At 42.9% G+C, this 24,868-nt stretch overlaps 1 protein-coding gene across 2 annotated transcripts in view; it reads left to right on the forward strand.

Annotated features, from left to right (window-relative positions):
* The first annotated feature begins 1,522 nt into the window (after positions 1–1,522).
* LOC106577123 (inactive phospholipase D5) overlaps positions 1,523–24,868 on the forward strand; it is a 53,927-nt gene continuing 30,581 nt past the window's right edge. For both annotated transcript variants that reach the window (XM_014154873.2, XM_045700957.1), the window contains exons 1-2: positions 1,523–1,862; positions 24,177–24,313. In XM_014154873.2, coding sequence (XP_014010348.1) covers positions 1,857–1,862; positions 24,177–24,313 — 143 coding nt within the window. In that variant the 5' untranslated portion in view covers positions 1,523–1,856. The remainder of the gene's footprint in view (positions 1,863–24,176; positions 24,314–24,868) is intronic.

Raw genomic sequence — 24,868 nt, forward strand, 5'->3', positions numbered from 1 at the left:
ATGATCTGAGCTATGGCTTTCCTGGCCTTGGGCCTGTAAAATGGATATTGTTCCTCTCCTCTGCTGCAGTCAGCTGAGTGCTTCATTATCCAGAAATGCACAGTACACTGTCCAACACAACACAGATACACTCTGTAGATCAGATAGCACTGACCAATAGGATAGAACTGCTGTCAATAATAAATACTGTATAGCACACTAAGGCAGAGCAGATCAGCAGCTGGCTAGATTGGATAGAGAAAGCAGACAAAAGAGCTGAGGCAGATGTATCTGATCATTCAGCTCAGGTCATCTGATGGATCAACACTAACAGAGTCAGAGAAGATGGGCTGTTAGAAGACAGACAGACAGACAGCAGTGGCTAGACAGAAAATGGATTAGACACCTATGGATTTGACCAGACACGCAAGATGACACCCTCACAGATGATTTACTTCTGTTTGGTGATTGAAGTCGATGGCAGCTTTGACATGTTTATATTTATGGGATACATGTACACTGTACAGCAGATCATGCCTGTGTTGTAGGAAATCAGTGGGCGGAGACTGCCCTCTATTGGTGGCTGTGTTGTAACACTGCTGCAGGGAAGGTTGACTCTTCATCATTTTAATTAAGGTGAAAATTAAATCACACTGTGGAAATACCATGGGTCATACCAAAGAAGTGTGTGTGTGTGTGTGTGTGTGTGTGTGTGTGTGTGTGTGTGTGTGTGTGTGTGTGTGTGTGTGTGTTCTTTGCAATATCTTGGTGATTGTAGCTTAATGTTTATTCAGTACACAGTATGGGAGGATTATGTTGCCAATGTGGAATAGACGTTGAATTGATGTCTGTTCCCAGTGGAGTCTTTTCTGACTGCTAACACACTGCAGCGTCACTGTCACAATGGTATAAATGTAATCGATTGGTTTCCATAATCCTGTAATGTTCAAATGCACCTTGGTTTTAAACAGGTTATTCTTTTGTCATCATGGTGGCTTCAAATGTTCATCTATGCAATACATTTCTGTGTAGGTACTTATCCTATTGGTAGTATTGTAATCATGTGATGTAATCATGTGAAATTTGAAAACATTGCTGTCAGTTCGCCACTTCATACCACCTATAGTGTTCAATGTCTTTCCTTTGCTGTGGATAACTTGTTTGTAATCTACACATGTGCAGTGTGTGTATAAGTCATAATACCCACTGAGTATTTCCTTTGGATTCATGTGAGCTAACTAATATTATTCATGCATATGTGTGTGTATCAATTTCTATAGTGTGTCTGTGTCTGACTGTGTGAGAACTGAGGAGCTACAGGAGTTGTGATTTTGCCCAGATATACCGGTCTGCCTTTGGCTGAGGTTCTCACTCTGTATGCCTTGAACAGAGGGAGGGGAAGATGGCTGGACTGGATTTGTATTGGATGGAATAGAAGAGGGGGAAGGATCATGAAAGGTAGGAGGGGTGAGGAGAATGGACCATCTATCTTTCCCAATCTCTCGATCTGTGTTTACAACTAAAGGGTGGAGAAGTGTGAGGAAGAGATACAGAAGGGGAGGGAGAGCAAGTGAGGGAAAGGGAAGGAGAGGGGGAAATGGAGTGAGAAATAGAGAGAGTGTAAGAGAGGGAGAGATTGATAGCTTGTCAGGACTCAGTAGCTTCCTGTTTCTACACTCTACATTATACCTTTCATTTGGACCCTGTCCAACCAACAGGAATAGCAGCGTGTGAGGGGAGAGCTTCCCCTGCCCTGTCGGAAACAGGCTCCTGCCCAGAAAACAAACACACACAATTACACACACACACACACACACACACACACACACACACACACACGTGTGCTGCGGAGAGGACTGTCGACGCAGGGGTGCATCATGAAGGTGAGTTCTACTCACTCAAAGAAAGCCAAATCATTTCAGAGGTCAGCAGCTATTGTTTCACTTGGGACGTTTCATCTTTTAGCTCACGTTCATGTGTCAGCTTACGTGGGATTGTGTTGTAGCTCGCAATGAGACTTTGAAATTTAAAACAGGTGAATGTGTTTTTGGCTGTGAACAGTGTTGTTCTCTGAGCTTTTGTTGCTACAGTATGTACGTACGATATGCTTAGCTAAGAGTTCATTGATCTTAGTGCAAACTGTACATATGATTTGCTTGCCTTTTAAGTACTTCACAACACCACTGGGTTGTAGTTTTTGATGAAGACATTGAAAATAGGTGAGGGATTTGGGCTCTTCAGTAGTTGGGGGCTGGGATGTACAGTATAACGTTGAGGGGAAGGCAGTGTTGCTGAAGGTGCTGCTGGGTTGTTTGCTTGAGGATGAAGTTACACTAAAGATTGCTGTGAAGGCATATATCACTAAATTACTGACATAATTCAGTCATGACATGAAACAGCTCACAGTTTCATGCTAAACAACATTCCAAGATTTCAAATGTGTATAAGGTTGGTGGGTGAAAACTTTAATGAGGATTTGGGAATGCTGTTGATTTCCATATTTGTCAAATGTTTTTGGAATTTGGTGTGGTTCCAGTCATTTTGTCATATTGTTGTCACATTGCGGACGACAACTCTGAGATGCTGAGGATGTTTGACCGGGGATACAGGGTTGAAGGGTTTGTGTAGGTATTTTTTACAACCTCTTTGGGGGGTGTCACAGCTCACTTAGCAGTAAGGGAAGGCGCAAAGTGCAGCAACTCTCCCTCGCATCAGCCGTCACTCTTTCAGCACCGCTGCACAAAACAAACTGACAACTGAAGCATGCAGCCAATATGACACGGGCTGACCTGCTATTCTGCCTGTGGGGAAATGAGTGGAGGGGGAGGGGTTTCTCTCTAAATTCCACTCGCAGACATAGAGCGTGCCAACGCGCGCACACACACACTGAGCTAACAGAACTCATCCAGCAAAAGCCCATAGGAGAGGGAAGCCAGAATTACTTGGAGTGGTACCCATGGAAACATCACCACTGGCTCACCTCTGCCTCCTCAGGTAGTTCCATATCAAATTGTATTGGTCACATACATGTGTTCAGCAGATGTTACTGCGAGTGTAGTGAAATTATTTCGCTTCCAGTTCTGACAGCGCAGCAATATCTAACATGTAATCTAACAATTCCACAACAACTACCTAATACACACACATCTAAGTCAAGGAATGGAGTAAGAATATATACATATACATATAAATATATGGATGAGCAATGACAGAGTGGCATAGGCAAGATGCAATAGATAGGATAGAATACAGTATATACATACGAGATGAGTAATGCAAGATATGTAAACAGTATTAAAGTGACTAGTGTTCCATTTATTAAAGGGGCCAATGATTTCAAGTCTGTATGTAGGCAGCAGCCTCTCTGTGTTAGTGATGGCTATTTAACAATCTGATGGCCTTGAGATCGAAGCTGTTTTTTCAGTCTCTCGGTCCCAGCTTTGATGCACCTGTACTGACCTCGCCTTCTGGATGGTAGCGGGGTGAACAGGCAGTGGCTCGGGTGGTTGTTGTCCTTGATGATCTTTTTGGCCTTCCTGTGACATCGGGTGCTGTAAGTGTCCTGGAGGGCAGGTAGTTTGCCCCCGGTGATGTGTTGTGCAGACCGCACCACCCTCTGGAGGTGCAGTTGCCGTACCAGGCGGTGATACAGCCCGACAGGATGCTCTCAATTGTGCATCTGTACAACAATGCAGTTGGTGGGGTCAGTTTATGAGATCAGTTGGCGGGGTCAGTTAAGGATTACATTGTTACTTACGGCTTACAGTCTCTGAGGATATGAGTAACATATCTTAGTCCCACACACTGGCAGACTGTTTGTTTAGCAGGGTTTTCCAAACTCCATCCTGTCCCTTGGTGCACGTATTGTTGTTTGCCCCAGCACTACACAGCTGATTCAAATAATCAATGCTTGATGATGAGTTGGTTATTTGAATCAGCTGTGTAGTGCTTGGGCCTCAGCACTGAGTTTGGGAAACCCTGGTTTATGGCACAAGTGTCACAGTGTTTGTTTTTGTGTGTCTGGGAAGCAAACTGAAATTCTAATATTGTTTTCGCAGACCTCATGCTGTGAGATGGTTCCCTTGGCAGAATTCTGTCCTATTGTCTGAATCTTATTTCAGACTCATTCTGCGGACTGGTGTAATATGGAAGCACTAGTATGCAAAGCTTTACGTAGTATGCCACGCAAAGCTTTACATAGTATGCCACGCAAAGCTTTACATAGTATGCCACGCAAAGCTTTACATAGTATGCCACGCAAAGCTTTACGTAGTATGCCACGCAAAGCTTTACGTAGTATGCCACGCAAAGCTTTACGTAGTATGTCACGCAAAGCTTTACGTAGTATGTCACGCAAAGCTTTACGTAGTATGTCACGCAAAGCTTTACGTAGTATGCCACGCAAAGCTTTACGTAGTATGCCACGCAAAGCTTTACGTAGTATGCCACGCAAAGCTTTACGTAGTATGCCACGCAAAGCTTTACGTAGTATGCCACTCAAAGCTTTACATAGTATGCCACTCAAAAATACGTTTTTACATATGTCAACTATTAAAGGAACTTTGATTGCACAAAATAACCTTTTCAAATCACGACCGCAACATAAGAGCCTCTTAAACAATGTCTTACTTTATTGCTTACGTCACTTCTAACACAAGGGGACGGACTCTCCCCCTCCTCTACCCAAGTGCATTAGGTCACACAGTGCTCTGGAGATCATATATCACAAGGATTGAATGAGCGGATGGGCTGACCACGGACCAGTTATGGTCAGGAGCTCGGAGGTCTCTGTGAGCCTGTAATGGCCAAGCTGGTGCTGCAGGCTGCAGCCTATAGGGGCTCCACGAGGGAGGGACTGGGACGGCAACAGTGCTACCATCCCTGGCTGGACCAATGATACTGCAGCATGGAGAGATGCATCATTGATCATCCCCCTCCAAAATGTCCCTTAACTGGACTAAACTAATGGTGCCGCTACAAAAATAATGAGATCTAATAAGTGTGCACTGTCGGATTTATAAAAACATTAATTACTGCATGTCCCTTTATTAGATTATATGCAAAGGGAAATGGTTTTGAATTGTGTTTGAGATAGCTTGGTTGATGCTTGAAAGTGATTTATTTGATCAGATATTCTACCTTCTCTCTCCATTCTTCTACCAAAATGGAATTTCTGATCATCTGGCAGGGCATTTACCCATCTTTTTCTCAATTACTGGAAAACATGGAAACATTTTGCCATTATCCGCAATAATTTCATGTCACACATGCAAACACGCGCACAAGGACAAAGACACACACACACACACTTTCCACTAATTGGTCTTTGGATCTGAAAAGAAGATCAGAGTTTTTTTGCTTGTCTAAGCACATCCATATAGACAGACAAATAGACACTAACATAACACATTTCCCTAATGCAGAATGTGTAAGTTATTTAGCTTGCAGAGTGTGTCCGAGTCTCTTTTAGTATGTGGCTTGGAGCAGTAGTGATGGGAGTTTACGCACCCTCTAAATCAGACAGCAATTCACAGATCAGTCCTGGCAGTGCAATTGTAAATGGTGCCGATTCCACGGTAAAGACGGCTCCTATGGAGAGTGTTGGATGGTGACATGCCCATGGCAACATTATCAGAAAGCACAGCATTGATTTCCATTGTTACGTAGATCATACATAACTTAACATTTCTGTGTCACCAGAGTATTTTAGCTTCATGGATAAATTATTAGACTATTAGTGATTTAAATATATGGGTACTTATTGTTGGAGCCAAAGCACAGAGAGAGAGAGAATCTGTCTGGACATTTTAATTCACGGGCAATAAAAATAAAACACCAGGTGAAAAACCTAGCTGTTTTTTTTTAGATTCTGAACTGTGAGATGGTTCCCTTGGCAGAATTCTGTCCTATTGTCTGAATCTTATTTCAGACTCATTCTGCGGACTGGTGTAATATGGAAGCACTAGTATGCAAAGCTTTACATAGTATGCCACGCAAAGCTTTACATAGTATGCCACGCAAAGCTTTACGTAGTATGCCACGCAAAGCTTTACATAGTAAATTTCAAATCCCACATTAGGAATGTGACATATCTTTTTAACCACTTGAGGAACATTGCCAAGGTGTGACCGTTTCTCTCTCATGCTGATACAGAGAGACTCATCCATGCTTTTATTACAAGCAGGCTTGACTACTGTAATGCTCTCCTGTCTGGTCTACCCAAGAAAGCCATTGGGCAAAACATACAGAATTCTGCAGCACGGGTACTGAGCAAGACCAGACGGAGAGCACACATTACACCGGTGTTAAGGTCTCTGCACTGGCTGCCGGTGAGTTTTAGAATTAATTTTAAGATTCTTCTATTGGTTTTTAAATCAATCCACGATTGTGCACCCCATGCTTTTAAGGTATGTACCCAGTAGGTCCCTCAGGTCCTCTGGCACTGTCCTTTTAACTACCCCAAAGCTGAGGACCAAGAGGCATGGAGAGGCAGCCTTTAGTTATTATGCCCCCAGCCTCTGGAAAAGCCTGCCAGAGAACCTGAGGGGGGCCGAAACTGTGGACCTTTTTCGCTTCACTTTTCCTTAGGGTGATTTTTAATCATTCAGTTTTTGTTATTCTTTCATTTTCTATCCTCTTATGTTTGTGTTGTAAAGTTGTTTTATTTTCATTGTTTATTTGTTTTTTCCTGTGAAACACATTGCGTTGCCACATTTGCCATGTCTGAAATGTGCTGTATAAATAAAGCTTGATGATTTGAATATAATACTCGACAGATATGCAGAGAGAGAGAAGCAGGAAGAAGCATTAGAAGAACTGTAGGATATATACTACTTCTACTGTAAATGGAGAACACTGATAGCTTACTGTAGCCGACAAAACTGGTGTTTCTGCACCATCATACAGTCATTTTTTATTTATTTGAAGTGTTCGAGGCTTTTATTATATTCTATTCTGACATCTTTGTCAGAGTCCTCTGACAAAGATGGTGGTTAATTGGTCCCTTGTCTAGGGGAAATGGCCTGCTTTCTGTCAGTGCAGCAGTTCTGAAATTCCTGTTGCGTTGTTCCCATCATGTTCGTGCTCCACCAGCTGTCCTCTGGTCGTGAAAGCCCCAGGCTGAGGCTTCCCAGGGATGAGGGGAAGGGTCCCAGTGTCTGGAAAACTAGTCTGCTCCCATCTGGCATTAGAGGTGTCTGGAGCCTCAGATTTCATGTTGCTCTAATGGAGGCTTAATTGACTTATTGATCTGGAGGGGCCTGGATGCGATCAATGGGCTGGGCTGCCTGCAAGGCAGGGAGCAGGTCCCAGCCCTTCAGATTAAAGTAGATGCGATCTTTACCAGTTACCACTCCAAGAGATAGTGGAGAGAGGGAACATGTTCCTGACAAATTCTCAGGGTATTGATACTGTTTTTTCTATCTTGTTGATTGCATTTTTACCACTGGAGCCATTCTCTAGCTACCTGCACCTTTTTGGCCAAATTGTTTTTTTCTTTTTCTCTTTTACCCTCTCTCTGTTTTCCCTCTTTCCAATAATGTTTTCTAATTTCATCTCAGGTTTCTGGTCTGTATTGATATGGCGATATAATGAATACATTCCAATTAATAAAGAGGAAGATGATAATAGAAAGAATACTACAAAAAGAAAAGCATATCTGCCATTTTTTCCCTTGTCATCTTTCCCTGATTTAAAATATTTCCACCTTCCTTCTTTATCCCATAACATCCTGTGGAGTGTAAATCATTGTGGGGAGATGTAGTGAGTTCCAAGGGAAACGCCAGCGTTTGTCTTCTGACCTTTCTGTGTGAAGGCGGTATTGGAAAGGTCAGGGAAAAGGTCTCACTCAAATTTCAGCCAGAGAACCATAGCAATTATCGACTTGACTGCTTGACTGGCATTGACAAGGAGAGGCATCACAAATATGATGGCTGGCTCATGGATATTGAATAGTTACAACTGATTGTTGATAATTGTTATTAGCGTCCTCACCTCACATTTCCAATGTTAATGTTCCTTTAGGAGATTCCACATAAAGATCCACTCTGGTGATAACTTGGGTTGGTGCAATTGAACATGCTATAGTCAAAGAACCATTAGAGCTAAACAATATGCATTCTAAACACCCATTACTCCATTGTGTAATTGGCTGTTTTAATCACTGGGTCACATGAGTTCCAATAACCAATCACAGACAGCAAAGCTCCTCATGTTGGAACCTATGCAGCACATTTGTCAGTCACTGGCAGATAGCTAGCTCACGCCAGGGAAGAAGGACAATCCACTCTTATTGTAGCCACAAAGTTCAAGGCTGACCGCGGTACTGCCGGCATTGTTTGCAGAAAACAGGATCCCCTATTAAAGGGAATGAGGAAATGTCAATCTTCATGTAAAAAAAATAAATAAAATCAAAGACAATCATGGTATCAATTATTGCTTCTATTACACCAGGTGTATGTCCTGATTATTAAAAAAATTGAACACAGAGGGAGTTATAAGTATAATTTAGTTGCTAATGGCAGCCTGCAGTACCCCGGTTTGCCTTCAACTTGAGATACTCAATGAGAGGGGGCAGCACTGAGCTAGCCTGCAACGTCATTTCCTGGATTAGCTCCAACTGCACATGTAATGTTTCTATGAGACGCCATCTTAACCTGACTTCCTTGGCTTCAAATGTACATTTTACCTGTTACATGTTAGTATTGAAATCCTAAATTACTTCTCAGAGTGTAGACTGGAGTCTAGTACCCAGTGAAAACATGACACACTGGATCAAGGAGGATGATGGATAATATTGGCAGGACTCAAACAATCAGAGCTAACCTTCAGGCCCAGTCCCGATGGAGTGAATAGATCGCAACACAATCCCCTGATGATTGGGGATTGATAAATGCTGCAGCCGTTATGTAATGCCTCTGCACAAATTGCCAACAGATTGAAACTGGGCGTTCCTCTTGTTTGTTTTATTGGGGATAATGCATTAGGAAAAGAACAGTGAGTCAGGTCTCTAAAGCCTTGTTCACATTGGCAGTTTGAAGTGACTCAAATTCCTTTTTTTTTTTTTGGCATATCCGATTCAAATTAGTTGTTTTTCCTGCGGTCTGGACAGCCAAAAAGCACATTGATTTCAAAAACAAAACTGATTTGAGCATTAAGGCTCGCAGTGTGAAAAAGGCTTAAGATAAACAGTAAGTTGAGTGACAAGCAACATGCCATGTGGCCAATGCTAACTGTTGTGTAGCAGGTTGATCATAGCCAATCTCACCATAACAGTTTATGATCAAAGGTGTTACAGTGATTTCCGATAATATCAGAAGATGTGTAGGCTTATATAGGACTTTCAAGTATAAGGATTTTTTTTCTCAAGGGTTTTCCCCTCCAAATGAGCCCTGTTCAACTAAGCTGTAACTACAATTTGTGTATCAGAGCAGTTCTTCTGGTTAGGCTTCTTATCTTTGAATCCAAAATTCCCCTTGATATTCCATCCCGATCCCTCCCCTCTGCTTGTCTTGATGAGATGAGCTTGAGGGTTCATTGATTGGTTCAGCTATGTGACTGGCCCTCAGATTGAACCTGACATACCTGGCAAATAGCCACACCAATACAGATATCATAAAGCTTGCTTGAATTGCCATGTAAATCATGGTCCTTTTGAAACGGTTCTTGGTCTCGTCCTCTGCAACATTTCTGAAGTCGCACTGTTGTGTTGAGGTATTACACAGTCCTCTGAGAGGCTTTTAAACAGCTTTTGGACAAAATGATTCATTCTTAACCAACATGACTTGAGCAGCTCTGTACTTCTAGGTGGAAATATTCAGGGGCTTGGAAAATGTATACCTTTTGCACTGAAAGTATCTTTTCTGGGCCATCAGCACACATGAATACAGTTTGTCATTCATTCTGGAGATGGAAAAGTAGTGAAAGACCATGCATCCCAGAGTGCTTAGCCTTGATGTGCTGAGTATGTGCAGAGACACATCCAGCTGACAGGACACACTGTCCTGGCATAACTCACTGGCTCTGGGGACCTTCACACTGTCATGTACAGAGTTGGTAAAGTACTGTAGTGAAACAGCACTGTGTGATGGGAATGGCTGTAGAAAGCCAGGTAATAAGAAGACAGGAGCCAGGAGACTGAGGAACCAGACACTGTTTGGACGAGGTGGTGCATTTGCCAGCACTTTATTGCAGGTGTCAGAGATGCGCACACAGAAGAATACTTTGTTTTTTATGTTAGTAGTCTAGGGAGTAGTTCAACAGCCTTAATGTTGTGAATCCACCCGCTAGTAAAAAGGTATGTTGATTATACAGTGCATTCAGAAAGTATTCAGACCCCTTGACTTTTTCCACATTTTGTTACATTACAACCTTATTCTAAAATGTATTAAATAAAACACACAATACACCATAATGACAAAGCAAAAACAGGTTTTTAGAAATGTTTGCCCATTTATTAAACATAAAAAAACAGAAATAGTTTGTTTTACATAAGTATTCAGCACCTTTGCTATGAGACTCGAAATTGAGCTCAGGTGCATCCTGTTTCCATTGATCATCCTTGAGATGTTTCTACAACTTGATTGGAGTCCACCTGTGGTACATTTAATTGATTGGACATGATTTGGAAAGGCACCCACCTGTCTATATAAGGTCCCACAGTTGACAGTGCATGTCAGAGCAAAAACCAAGCCATGAGGTCGAAGGAATTGTCCGTAGAGCTCCAAGACAGGATTGTGTCGAGGCACAGATCTGGGGAAGGGTACCAAAAAAAGTCTGCAGCATTGAAGGTCCCCAAGAAGACAGTGGCCTCCATCATTCTTAAATGGAAGACGCTTGGAACCACCAAGACTCTTCATAGAGCTGGCAACCTGGCCAAACTTAGCAATCAGGGGAGAAGGGCCTTGGTCAGGGAGGTGACCAAGAACCCTATGGTCACTCTGACAGAGTTCCTCTGTGGAGATGGGAGAACCTTCCAGAAGGACAACCTGCAGCGCTCCACCAATCAGGCCTTTATGGTAGAGTAGCCAGACAGAAGCCACTCTTCAGTAAAAGGCACATGACAGCCCACTTGGAGTTTGCCAAAAGGCACCTAAAGGACTCTCAGACCATGAGAAAGAAGATTCTCTGGTCTGATGAAACCAAGATTGAACTCTTTGGCCTGAATGCCAAGCGTCACGTCTGGTGGAAACAGTGCACCATCCCTATGGTGAAGCGTGGTGGTGGCAGCATCATGCTGTGGGGATGTTTTTTAACGGCAGGGACTGGGAGACAAGTCAGGATCGAGAGAAAGATGAACGGAGCAAAGTACAGAGATCCTTGATGAGAACCTGCTCCAGAGCTCTCAGGACCTCAGACTGGGGCAAAGGTTCAACTTCCAACAGGACAACGACCCTAAGCTCACAGCCAAGACAACGCAGGAGTGGCGTCGGGACAGGTCTCTGAATGTCCTTGAGTGGCCCATCCAGAGCCCAGACTTATCCAGACCGAACATCTCTGGAGAGACCTGAAAATAGCCGTGTAGCGACACTCCCCATCCAACCTGACAGAGCTTGAGAGGATCTGCAGATTGGGAAAACTCTCTAAATACAGGTGTCAAGCTGGTAGTGTCATACCCAAGAAGATTTCAGTTTTTAGTTATACATTTGCACAAATTTCTTAACTGTTTTTTCTTTGATTATGGGGTATTGTGTGTAGCTTGAGGGGGGGGGGGAATATTTAATACATTTTAGAAATAAGACTAACGTAACGAAATGTCAAGGGGTTGAAATATTTTCCGAATACACTGTATAATAATTTATTGTTGTTAATAATAGTTGAGGTATGCTATTTCTTGTTCCATTGGCTGCAGCAGTTGTATGGATTTCAATTGAATCATCTTTAAAGTCCTTGAACAACTCTATGCACAAGGACTACATTGAACAATTTACAGAAAATTTCACAAAAACACATTTTCTGGAAGAACTGTGCAGATGCAAATTTTGGTAACACAATTACATTAAAATTGTCATTTTTTATAACAGAATAACATCCCTGATCTGTACTACACAGAAATGCATAATTATGGATATGAGTGTCATTCTCTTCATGGTGATGTATCCTGAATAGGTACACAAAGATATAAATATGTAATATCCTCCTTTGCATATTTGGGTATTATTCTACACACTGGCTATTATTTTAATGAGCTCCGCCCCCAAAGCAGATAACGTTTGGTTGGTCTGGACCAAATCTGAACCAATCATAGACGTCTATGTTCCACAAGTTTGGACATCACAGTAGAGTACTGTACTTTACTGACCTATACTCTACTTTTCTGTACTGAGCTGTTTGGGCCAAATGAAGGTCAGTGTGGAACGGACCAAAAAAAATGCAATCTCAGAGAGAGAGAGAGAGAGAGAGAGAGAGAGAGATTTCAGCGTTTTACTGAGCCGGGGGTGGGGAGGCTGATTACATTTCACATACCCCCATCCCTCAGCGTTTTACTGAGCCAGGGGTGGGGAGGCTGATTACATTTCTCCAGCCCCATCCCTCAGCGTTTTACTGAGCCAGGGGTGGGGAGGCTGATTACATTTCTCCCGCCCCGTCCCTCAGCGTTTTACTGAGCTGGGGGTGGGGAGGCTGATTACATTTCTCCAGCCCCACCCCCTGAGCGTTTTACTGAGCCGGGGGTGGGGAGGCTGATTACATTTCTCCAGCCCCGTCCCTCAGCGTTTTACTGAGCCGGGGGTGGGGAGGCTGATTACATTTCTCCAGCCCCGTCCCTCAGCGTTTTACTGAGCCGGGGGTGGGGAGGCTGATTACATTTCTCCAGCTCCATCCCTCAGCGTTTTACTGAGCCGGGGGTGGGGAGGCTGATTACATTTCTCCAGCCCCGTCCCTCAGCGTTTTACTGAGCCGGGGGTGGGGAGGCTGATTACATTTCTCCAGCTCCATCCCTCAGCGTTTTACTGAGCCGGGGGTGGGGAGGCTGATTACATTTCTCCAGCTCCATCCCTCAGTGTTTTACTGAGCCGGGGGTGGGGAGGCTGTTTTATTGTTTCCACTGCTTTAAATGTATCATAAATGAAGCTAATTTAAGTTGGGTCGGTTACTGCCTTGGTGAGCTATATTATTTAGGTAAAGTCAACCTTAGCAAAACTGTTACAGACCTCTGCATATAAATGGTTTATTTACATAGTAACGTTGTTTTTGACCTTTTCAAATGATCTCTCTTTGTGTTCCTTTGAAACAGCATGAATATATGTTGATACATAACATGCATATAACAACATGTATGAGGACTTTCCTGTGGGTTCACCCAACAGAGGTCCTTCCCTTTGTCCTTGGTGCAATGGATAACTTAATATCCACTGAATAATGTAATATAACTCTTCTTAACATAATAGCTTTTCAGTAGTAACAAAATAAAGCCAGATATTACATTATCCATTGCTTGATAGCTGTACACCTGACTGTTTCTTACTGTAACTATCCCTCTACCTTAGGTGATCTACAGCTACGGTAATTCCTTTTCCTTAGTTGTTGTGAGTTATACCATCAGTTTAATTTATTCCACTTCGCTCTCTTATAGTTACACCTCCCTCAAAGAGGTGCAAGATCTGAAGCTTTGCCTGTTACTTTTGGGTAGAGGGGCCATTTGTAAAAATGTGACGTCCTCAAAGCATTATTCAGGAAGCGGATTTAGCACCAACCTTCAGATATTTAATGAAACTCAAAGGTTTTTTATTTCCAGGCTATTTATAATTCAAGACCAAGCTTCTCTTTGATTGCACTGTATGTGCAATCTATCTCATTTTTATTTTTGGTCCTCAGAAGAACCTGAAGTTGTGAAGTTTTCTTTTCAAATCAATCTATCTTACACAGTTTTGGTGTCTTATCAGTGTTTTACACATTATCCACACTTCTGTATGTCCCCTGTGTGTGAACTGTCTATATGTAGAAGGTAAACAGAGTTCTTACACCACTATGCATCAAGAGTCTGTTGTTTAGGGAAATCCATCCAATCCTTTCACCCTGGTGCCTTCGTCAGTGTTCAGCATGAGTCTCTGCAACCACATCAGTCTACCAGAGACATGACCTGCTCTTTAACAAATACCAAGCCGTTAGATGTCAGGAACGCCTGTACTCCTCAACTATCCCAACTAAACTACAAGGAATGATCCTCTTACTAAAGTACAGATGAGAAATGATATAGTATATAGTTATACTCTGGTTCTTTTTTGTCTGCACAATATGCCAAGTTTGATAAGAAATCCTCCTCTTCGTTATACATCATTACTACTGTACTAGTGTCTGAAAGAATGGGAAAGTAAGGTGTGGTCAGCAAAGCTTCTATTGAAACAGAGTAATATTTCCAATCTAACTCAGTACTGGCACCTTTCTGAGCACTTATGTATAACAGTGTATAACTCAACTTTTTTCTTACACGGTTTAATATTTATACAATCTAATTTCCCCTGCCCTATTATTTTCCATTACAAGCTGGTGAGCGATGGCAGTTCTTCATAGAACAGCTGTGCTCATAACAGACAATGAGTCTCTTGAGGCACACTGAATATTAACTCTCTCTCTCCACTATTTCCATAAGGATGAGCAGTTTCTGTTGCAGATCTCTGCATCATTTCATAGGTAACAATGTTTGTGCGGGCATGCGTTATGTCCATGATGTAAGGTTATGGTAAAGGCACTGTGGTAGACCAGCCTTGTGGGTGGTAGGTATAGAACTCTGTGTTGAGTGCTCTCTGAGGCTTGATGAAGGAATATTGTAGGTTACTGAACCCTCTAGTACAGAACCAATATGCAGGCTGTCTGTTAATCACTTCTGGGAGCCACATATAGATTAAAGCATGCCTTTCTGCTTTGGTTTTTAGTGAATGCAATTAGCTTGTTACAAATGTGACCGACCCAAGAAGCTCATTTAAATTATACAACTTCCATGAAAACATCAAGAAATCGCTGACTGTCAGGCCCTATCGGTTTGGATCATCACTTGAAGCTTTATGCTGAAAGAAAAAAAAATCTGGTTTGTTGCGGGCATACACTGTAGACACCTTTCTTTCTGGGATAGCTGTATACAGATTAACTATCTTAATTTGATCACTCTGTCATCTCAAATGTATAGGTGTATTCAAAGTTTAAAAAGGCTTCTAAAGTTTGTAATTTCCACTTTAACATTTCTGATGTGATTTGCCCTCATGAAAAATCTATCAACCCCTATAAAAATTACCATTAATTATAATTCAGATAAAACATTTCTTGTTGCTGCAGAGTAATTTTCCTGCTGTGAGAAACTGGCCAAATTAAGATGGCACATTTTATACGTGCTAAAGTGTACAGGGGACAGGCTTTTCCAACGCCTGTGCTGTATATAGGTTAAGTCCGTGGCTGAAGTCAACAGACAAACGCTCCAGCTGTTCCTCTATACTGGAATTGAATTTTCAGCAACTACAAAGGGAATAGAAAAAATCTTGTTGCATGATTTGATCATCAGCACAGACATCTCTGGCCACAGCAGTGGCTTACAGATACTTGGCTTGCCCCGAAACAAGACTGTCTGTTCATGAAACATGAGGCTTTCTTCTCTGCATAGGTTCTCCAATGGTTAGAGACAACATTAGTCAAATTATTCCAGGATAAGTAGTAAAAATAAACTCTTAGAAAAAAAGGTGCTATCTTGAACCTTAAATGGTTATTGGCTGTTCCCCATAGGAGAACCCTTTGATGAATCCTTTTTGGTTGGAAGTTGAAAACCCTTTTGGTTCCAGGTATAACTCTTTTGGGTTCCATGTAGAACCCTTTTCTACAGAGGGTTCTACATGGAACCCAAAAGGGTTCTACCCAGAACCAAAAAGGGTTATCCTATGGGGACAGTCGAAGAACCCTTTTGGAACCATCTTTTCTAAGAGTGTAGCATTGCATGAGCTCTGAGTGTTATCCCTCTCCCTGTGCTGCGGTACAACCCTTTCCTTTGAGGGCATGGTAATCTGCAGCTCTAAAATAGGAGTAATCATCATCCACTTAATTAGGCCCGTGACATTTGGCTGTCTTTTCTTGTATACAGTTATAAACTAATTTCACTATGGGTCTCTGAAAATATGTGATTTGTCGACAGTTGCATTACCATTTTCAATATTACAGTCATCGAATTAGTTAAAACACTCTAACTGATACAGCAGGGTAGTCAGGGGCGGCAAGGTAGCCTAGTGGTTACAGCGTTGGACTAGCAATCGAAAGGTTGCAAGTTCAAATCCCAGAGCTGACAAGGTACAAATCTGTCGTTCTGCCCCTGAACAAGGCACTGTTCCTAGGCCGTCATTGAAAATAAGAATTTGTTCTGCCTAGTAAAATAAAAAAAATACCAAAGTACCATGATTACCATGGTAAAATAGTTGTAAATCACCTTCCATTATGTTCTGAGAGAGTTGACTGTAATGGCAGTGAATATACTCACTTTGGGCAAATTACTATTACAGGCCAACTTTCCACTGCATGCTCAACATCTATCATTTTGGCCTAATGTTTTAATCCCTGATGGAGAAATGCCCTCTTTTCAGCATACATCTCTACCTCATATCCCTGAATCTGAATGCCCATCCATACATACATCCATCAAGTGGGTGTGTGACTGACTGGCACCCTGCCAGCTGCCATGTACCAGTCGTCAGTCTTTTTCACAGGGACTAGAACAATGGGGCTTTTAAAGCGGCAGCCATTTTGAGCAGGCTTGGGGCTTCCCGCAAAGTCAGTCCAGGCTCTAGGTAGTGGGACACAATGAGTTGTCTAATGTAGTAGTCAAAGATGTTGTCTGTTCCCTCAATCAGTCAAGCAATCAAATATATTTTATAAAGCCCTTTTTAAATCAGCAGTTGTCTCAAAGTGCTTTACAGATACCCATCTTAAAACCCCAGAGAGCAAGCAATGCAGACTATTTACATTCACCCCCAGTGCCTAGAAATACCAAGGAAGAAACCTATTGTGTACCTGTTTCCTTGGGAGTAGCCTATTGTATTCAGAGATCGGAGTCACTATTCCTCTATACTTATATTCATATTACTGAACTGGTCATTTGTAGGTGTAAAGTGACTGCATAGATAGTAAACAGCGAGTAGCAGCAGTGTAGAAACAAAGGGGGTGAATGTAAATAGTCTGGGTGGCCATTTTGATTAATTGTTCAGCCGTCTTATAGCTTGGGGGTAGAAGCTGTTAAGGAGCCTTTTGGACCTAGACTTGGCACTGCGGTACCGCTTGCCATGCGGTAGTAGAGAGAACAGTTTATGACTAGGGTGGCTGGAGTCTTTGACAATTTTTTGGGCCTTCCTCTGACACCGCCTAGTATATAGATCATGGATGGCAGGAAGCTTGGCCCCAGTGATGTACTGGGCCGTACGCACTACTCTCTGTAGCGCCTTACGGTCGGATGCCAAGCAGCTGCCATACCAGGCAGTGATGCAACCTGTCAGGATGCTCTCGATGGTGTAGCTGTAGAACTTTTTGAGGATCTGAGGACCCATGCCAAATCTTTTCAGTCTCCTGAGAGGGAAAAGGTGTTGTCGTGCCCTCTTCACAACTGTCTTGGTGTGTTTGGACCATGATAGTTTGTTGGTGATGTGGACACCAAGGAACTTGAAACTCTCGACCCGCTCCACTACAACCCTGTTGATGTGAATGGGGGTGTGTTCGGCCCTCCTTTTCCTGTAGTCCACGATCAGCTCCTTTGTCTTGCTCACGTTGAGGGAGATTATCCTGGCACCACACTGCCAGGTCTCTGACCGCCTGCCTATAGGATGTTCCATTGTTGTCGGTGATCAGGCCTATCACTGTTGTGTTGTCAGCAAACTTAAGGATGGTGTTGGAGTCGTGCTTGGCCACGCAGTCGTGGGTGAACAGGGAATACAGGAGGGGACTAAGCACTCACCGCTGAAGGGCCCCCGTGTTGAGGATCAGCGTGGCAGATGTGTTGTTGCCTACCCTTACCACCTGCAGGCGGCCCGTCAGGAAGTCCAGGATCCAGTTGCAGAGGGGGGTGTTTAGTCCCAGGGTCCTTAGCTTAGTAATGAGCTTTGTGGACACTATGGTGTTGAATGCTGAGCTGTAGTCAATGAACAGCATTCTCACATAGGTATTCCTTTTGTCCAGGTGGGAAAGGGCAGTGGGGAGTGCCATTGAGATTGTGATTACTGTTTTCTTGCTCAGTCTTACCGAAGAGGACGTGTTCACAGAAGAGGGCATGGCTGTTTTTCAGCTAGGGAGAATATCTCTGGTAACTGAAGGACTATTGACTCTGGACCCCATTCAGGAGTCTGATAACTGGCAACATTTCAAGTGCACACTAGCACTATGACCCCTCCCAAATACACAAACATAATTCAAACATATGTCCTTGTGTGTGAGAGGTCTATTTACCTATAATTGTTTTTCAAATTTTCTTTTCAGTAATGAGCTCCGTGAAGCTGACCATATAATGGCCTTTTGTGTTAAAGGGTAATTATCTTATGGCTCCTGCAGCAGTTAAAGAGATCAGGACATATTTGTTATTGTTTTACTTGCGGAGTAATTAGGCCATGGTTGTATATCAATAGCACATTATACAATGTTCCGGTTGGAGTTGTGATTTACCACTACACAAAGTGTATTGGGTATACTTTTTAATGTACACAGATAAAATGAGTATACTGTACATGAGGGAATATTTCAATAGATATTATATGATATGATGAGAACTTTGTTTTTACCATCAGGGCACCCAAGTATGTAAGAACCGAATCCAAGCAATAAAATATTGTATTAAGTGTCCAGCTCACTGGGGAAACTATAGCATGTGTTTTCTGTGTACAGTGGTTTGAGAAAGTATTCACCCCCCTTGGCATTTTTACTATTTTCTTGCCTTACAACCTGCAATTATTGTATCATTTGATTTACACAACATGCCTACCCCTTTGAAGATGCAAAATATTTTTTATTGTGAAACAAACAAGAAATAAGACAAAAAAAACAGAACTTGAGCGTGCATAACTTGACTTCGACGATGTCATCTATAAAATAGCCTCCAACACTCTACTCAACAAATTGGATGCTGTCTATCACAGTGACATCCGTTTTGTCACCAAAGCACCATATACTACCCACCACTGCGACCTGTATGCTCTCGTTGGCTGGCCCTCGCTTCATATTCGTCGCCAAACCCACTGGCTCCAGGTCATCTATAAGTCTTTGCTTGGTAAAGCACCACCTTATCTCAGCTCACTGGTCACCATAGCAGCACCCACCCGTAGCACGCGCTCCAGCAGGTATATTTCACTGGTCATCCCCAAAGCCCACACCTACTTTGGCCGCCTTTCCTTCCAGTTCTCTGCTGCCAATGACTGGAACAAATTACAAAAATCCCTGAAGTTGGAGACTCATATCTCCCTCACTAACTTTAAGCGTCAGCTGTCAGAGCAGCTTACCGATCGCTGCAGCTGTACACAGCCCATCTGTAAATAGTCCATCCAACCAACCATATACCATATACTCATCCACATATTTGTTTTTCTGCTCTTTTGCACACCAGTATTTCTACTTGCACATCCTCATCTGCACATATATCACTCCTGTGTAAATTGCTAAATTGTAATTACTTCGCCACTATTGGCCTATTTATTGCCTTACCTCCTTACTTCATTCGCACACACTGTATTCAGATTTTTCTATTGTGTTATTGAATGTACGATTGTTTATCCCATGTGTAACTCTGTTTTTGTCACACTGCTTTGCTTTATCTTGGCCAAGTCGTAGTTGTAAATGAGAACTTGTTCTCAACTGGCCTACTTTGTTAAATAAAGGTGAAATATATATATTTTTTTAAACATTCCCCCCCAAAGTCAATACTTTGTAGAGCCCCCTTTTGCAGCAGCTACAGCTGCAAGTCTCTTGGGGTATATCTCTATAAGCTTGGCACATCTAGCCACTGGGATTTTTGCCCATTCTTCAAGGCAAAACTGCTCAAGCTCCTTCAAGTTGGATGGGTTCCGCTGGTGTACAGCAATCTTTAAGTCATACCACAGATTCTCAATTTGATTGAGGTCTGTGCTTTGACTAGGCCATTCCAAGACATTGAAATGTTTCCCCTTAAACCACTCGAGTGTTGCTTTAGCAGTATGCTTAGGGTCATTGTCCTGCTGGAAGGTGAACCTCCGTCTCAGTCTCAAATCTTTTGAAGACTGAAACAGGTTTCCCTCAAGAATTTCCCTGTATTTCGCGTCATCCATCAGTCCTTGAATTCTGACCAGTTTCCCAGTCCCTGCTGACGAAAAACATCCCCACAGCATGATGCTGCCACCACCATGCTTTACTGTGGGTAAGGTGTTCTCGGGGTAATGAGAGTTGTTGGTTTTGCGCCAGACATAGCATTTTCCTTGATGGGCAAAAAGCTCAATTTTTGTCTCATCTGACCAGAGTACCTTCTTCCATATGTGTGGGGAGTCTCCCACATGCCGTTTGGCGAACAACAAACGTGTTTGCAAATTTTTTTCTTAAGCAATGTCTTTTTTCTGGCCACTCATCCGTAAAGCCCAGCTCTGTGGAGTGTACAGCTTAAAGTGGTCCTATGGATAGATACTCCAATCTCTGCTGTGGAGCTTTGCAGCTCCTTCAGGGTTATCTTTGGTGTCTTCATTGCCTCTCTGATTAATGCCCTCCTTGCCTGGTCTGTGAGTTTTGGTGGGCGGCCCTCTCTTGGCAGGTTTGTTGTGGTGCCATATTCTTTCCATTTTTTAATAATGGATTTAATGGTGCTCTGTGGGATGTTCAAAGTTTCAGGTATTTTTTTATAACCCAACCCTGATCTGTACTTCTCCACAACTTTTCCCCTGAACTTTTTGGAGAGCTCCTTGGTCTTTATGGTGCCCCTTGCTTGGTGGTGCCCCTTGCTTGGTGGTGCTGCAGACTCTGGGGCCTTTCAGAACGTGTGTGTGTGTGTGTGTGTGTGTGTGTGTGTGTGTGTGTGTGTGTGTGAGATATATACTGAGATCATGTGACACTTAGATTGCACACAGGTGGACTTTATTTAACTAATTATGTGACTTCTGAAGGTAATTGGTTGCACCAGATCTTATTTAGGGGCTTCAGAGCAAAGGGGTGAATACATATGCACACACCACTTTTCTGTTTTTTATTTTGTAGATTTTTTTTAAACATGTTATTTTTTTTTATTTCACTTCACCAATTTGGACTATTTTGTGTATGTCCCTTACATGAAATCCAAATAAAAATCAATTTAAATTACAAGTTGTAATGCAACAAAATTGGAAAAACACCAAGGGGGATGAATACTTTTGCAAGGCACTGTATATCTGAAGATGATGTCACTAGAGGATAATGATTATCCAATACGTTCTCATTATAACCAAGTGAGCAAGCACCCCACTGAGATAAGCAATCAGACAGAACACAATATAAACACCCTTCAGTATGGGACTAGATTAGTGTCTTATTATGTCATTACTATGTAATACCATGGTAACATGAATTATAGCAACCACATTTGTTTCCTGCTTTCCTTTGATTGTTATGTTTGGGTGGATCAGTAACTGAATGCCTGGTCTTATCATAAGTTCAAGTTCCCCCATGGCAATATGATAAACATGATTTTGCTTGATATGGTGCCACTTTTTTGAGGATCATAATTGGCGGAGTGAACATACTTTAGAGGTCTCACATCATCAGAGTTACATTAAAGATGACCTCGGACTCCATCAGCCGTATCACAGTAAATGTACTGAGAGCACATAAGATCGTTCAGTTGCACAGAGGAGCTGATACACTCTTGGGGTAACATTGATAATGAACATACCGTCTATATTAGTAACAAAGGGCACAGTGTTCGCCTACATAATATTGTCAACACAGATTCAACTAGAATATTTTCTTTCATAAAATGTAAGTTGCCTTCATTAGGCTACTTTGGTTTATTGGTATATTCGGATCCCCATTAGCTTTTGCCGAAGCAGCAGCTATTCTTCCTGGGGTCCATAAAACACGAGGAAAACAAGAGCAAAACTTACTGTTATTGATGTTGTCCTGCAGTATACGCACAATTCCTTTCTAAGGGTCCCAGAGGCTAGTAAACAGTGTTGGGGTGACATACTCATATATATATACTGCTAAAAAAAATAAAGGGAACACTTAAACAACACAATGTAACTCCAAGTCAATCACACTTCTGTGAAATCAAACTGTCCACTTAGGAAGCGACACTGATTGACAATACATTTCACATGCTGTTGTGCAAATGGAATAGACAACAGGTGTAAATTATAGGCAATTAGCAAGACACCCCCAATAAAGGAGTGGTTCTGCAGGTGGTAACCACAGACCACTTCTCAGTTCCTATGCTTCCTGGCTGATGTTTTGGTCACTTTTGAATGCTGGCGGTGCTTTCACTCTAGTGGTAGCATGAGATGGAGTCTACAACCCACACAAGTGGCTCAGATAGTGCAGCTCATCCAGGATGGCACATCAATGCGAGCTGTGGCAAGAAGGTTTGCTGTGTCTGTTAGCGTAGTGTCCAGAGCATGGAGGCGCTACCAGGAGACAGGCCAGTACATCAGGAGACGTGGAGGAGGCCGTAGGAGGGCAACAACCCAGCAGCAGGACCGCTACCTCTGCCTTTGTGCAAGGAGGAGCACTGCCAGAGCCCTGCAAAATGACCTCCGGCAGGCCACAAATGTGCATGTGTCTGCTCAAACGGTCAGAAACAGACTCCATGAGGGTGGTATGAGGGCCCGACGTCCACAGGTGGGGGTTGTGCTTACAGCCCAACACCGTGCAGGACGTTTGGCATTTGCCAGAGAACACCAAGATTGGCAAATTCGCCACTGGCGCCCTGTGCTCTTCACAGATGAAAGCAGGTTCACACTGAGCACATGTGACAGACGTGACAGTCTGGAGACGCCGTGGAGAACATTCTGCTGCCTGCAACATCCTCCAGCATGACCGGTTTGGCGGTGGGTCAGTCATGGTGTGGGGTGGCATTTCTTTGGGGGGCCGCACAGCCCTCCATGTGCTCGCCAGAGGTAGCCTGACTGCCATTAGGTACCGAGATGAGATCCTCAGACCCCTTGTGAGACCATATGCTGGTGCAGATGGCCCTGGGTTCCTCCTAATGCAAGACAATGCTAGACCTCATGTGGCTGGAGTGTGTCAGCAGTTCCTGCAAGAGGAAGGCATTGATGCTATGGATTGGCCCGCCCGTTCCCCAGACCTGAATCCAATTGAGCACATCTGGGACATCATGTCTCGCTCCATCCACCAACGCCACGTTGCACCACAGACTGTCCAGGAGTTGGCAGATGCTTTAGTCCAGGTCTGGGAGGAGATCCCTCAGGAGACCATCCGCCACCTCATCAGGAGCATGCCCAGGCGTTGTAGGGAGGTCATACAGGCACGTGGAGGCCACACACACTACTGAGCCTCATTTTGACTTGTTTTAAGGACATTACATCAAAGTTGGATCAGCCTGTAGTGTGGTTTTCCACTTTAATTTTGAGTGTGACTCCAAATCCAGACCTCCATGGGTTGATAAATTGGATTTCCATTGATTATTTTTGTGTGATTTTGTTGTCAGCACATTCAACTATGTAAAGATAAAAGTATTTAATAAGAATATTTCATTCATTCAGATCTAGGATGTGTTATTTTAGTGTTCCCTTTATTTTTTTGAGCAGTGTATATTACCATTACAATCTCACAGGGTTGGCCAAGGTCCAAGTGCTCCTTTGATTTGGACAAGCCCTCCAGAAGTACTTTTTTATAAATGATTGATTTGGGGGCAAATCTAACTGTTTTCAGTAGATCACTGTAACACCAGCCATGGCTTCTCCTGTAAATACTTTGTTCTCCCTTTTCCAATTATTATCCTTGCAAATAAGTGTAATCTTTTCACCATATGGAGCAATTTGGATCCAGACCAAAATATGCCAAGTTATCAGCAAAAAATGCTTCTTTACTGGTTTCCCTGTTGGCTTCTCTCTCCCATATGGCTGATCCTGACCATGTACAGTATGTAAATGTTTGCGTTGACTTCCCTTGGTAACGTACTGCTATCATTTATGATTTGCTGTGCAGTGCAATAAAGCAGCCAGGGTGAGGGCAAGGTTGGGGCACTGACCCTCTAGGTGAATAAAAATGTCCAACAATCAATGTGTTGCTTTCTCTTGCAGTCTCAGCAGAAATGCATCGTAATCTTTGCGTTGGTGTGCTGTTTCGCCGTGCTGGTGGCCTTGATCTTCTCAGCGGTGGATGTCTGGGGAGAGGATGAAGACGGTATAACAGAGGAGAACTGTAACAAGAACTGCAGGTGAGATATCCTCCAGCCATAACAATCTCTCAATTCCCAGGGCCCAGTTTTTCAAAAGTTATCTTTATGAATTTCACCTAGGATAGGATCAAATGGAGAGAGAATGAATGAATGGAATGGTAATCCCCATTTAAATCAATGATCTGTCCGTTCTATTCATTCTATTTCTATGCATTTAATCCTAAATCCAGATAATGTTTGAAAAACTAGGCCCAGGTGATATTCACTTGCCTCTATACACTGTCAATCAAGTACACTATATATACAAAAGTATGTAGACACCCCTTCAAATAGTGGATTCGGCTATTTCAGTCACACCCATTGCTGACAGGTGTATAAAATGAGCACACAGCAATGCAATCTCCATTGACAAACATTGGCAGTAGAATGGCCTTACTGAAGAGCTCAGTGACTTTCAAAGTGGCAACGTCATAGGATGCCAACTTTCCAACAAGTCAAGTTTGTCAAATTTCTGCCCTGCTAAAGGTGCCCTGGTCAACTGTAAGCGCTGTTTTTGGGAAGTGGAAACGTTTTGGAGCAACAACGGCTCAGCCG

This window comes from Salmo salar, chromosome ssa18, assembly GCF_905237065.1.
Source record: "Salmo salar chromosome ssa18, Ssal_v3.1, whole genome shotgun sequence".
Lineage (NCBI taxonomy): Eukaryota > Metazoa > Chordata > Actinopteri > Salmoniformes > Salmonidae > Salmo > Salmo salar.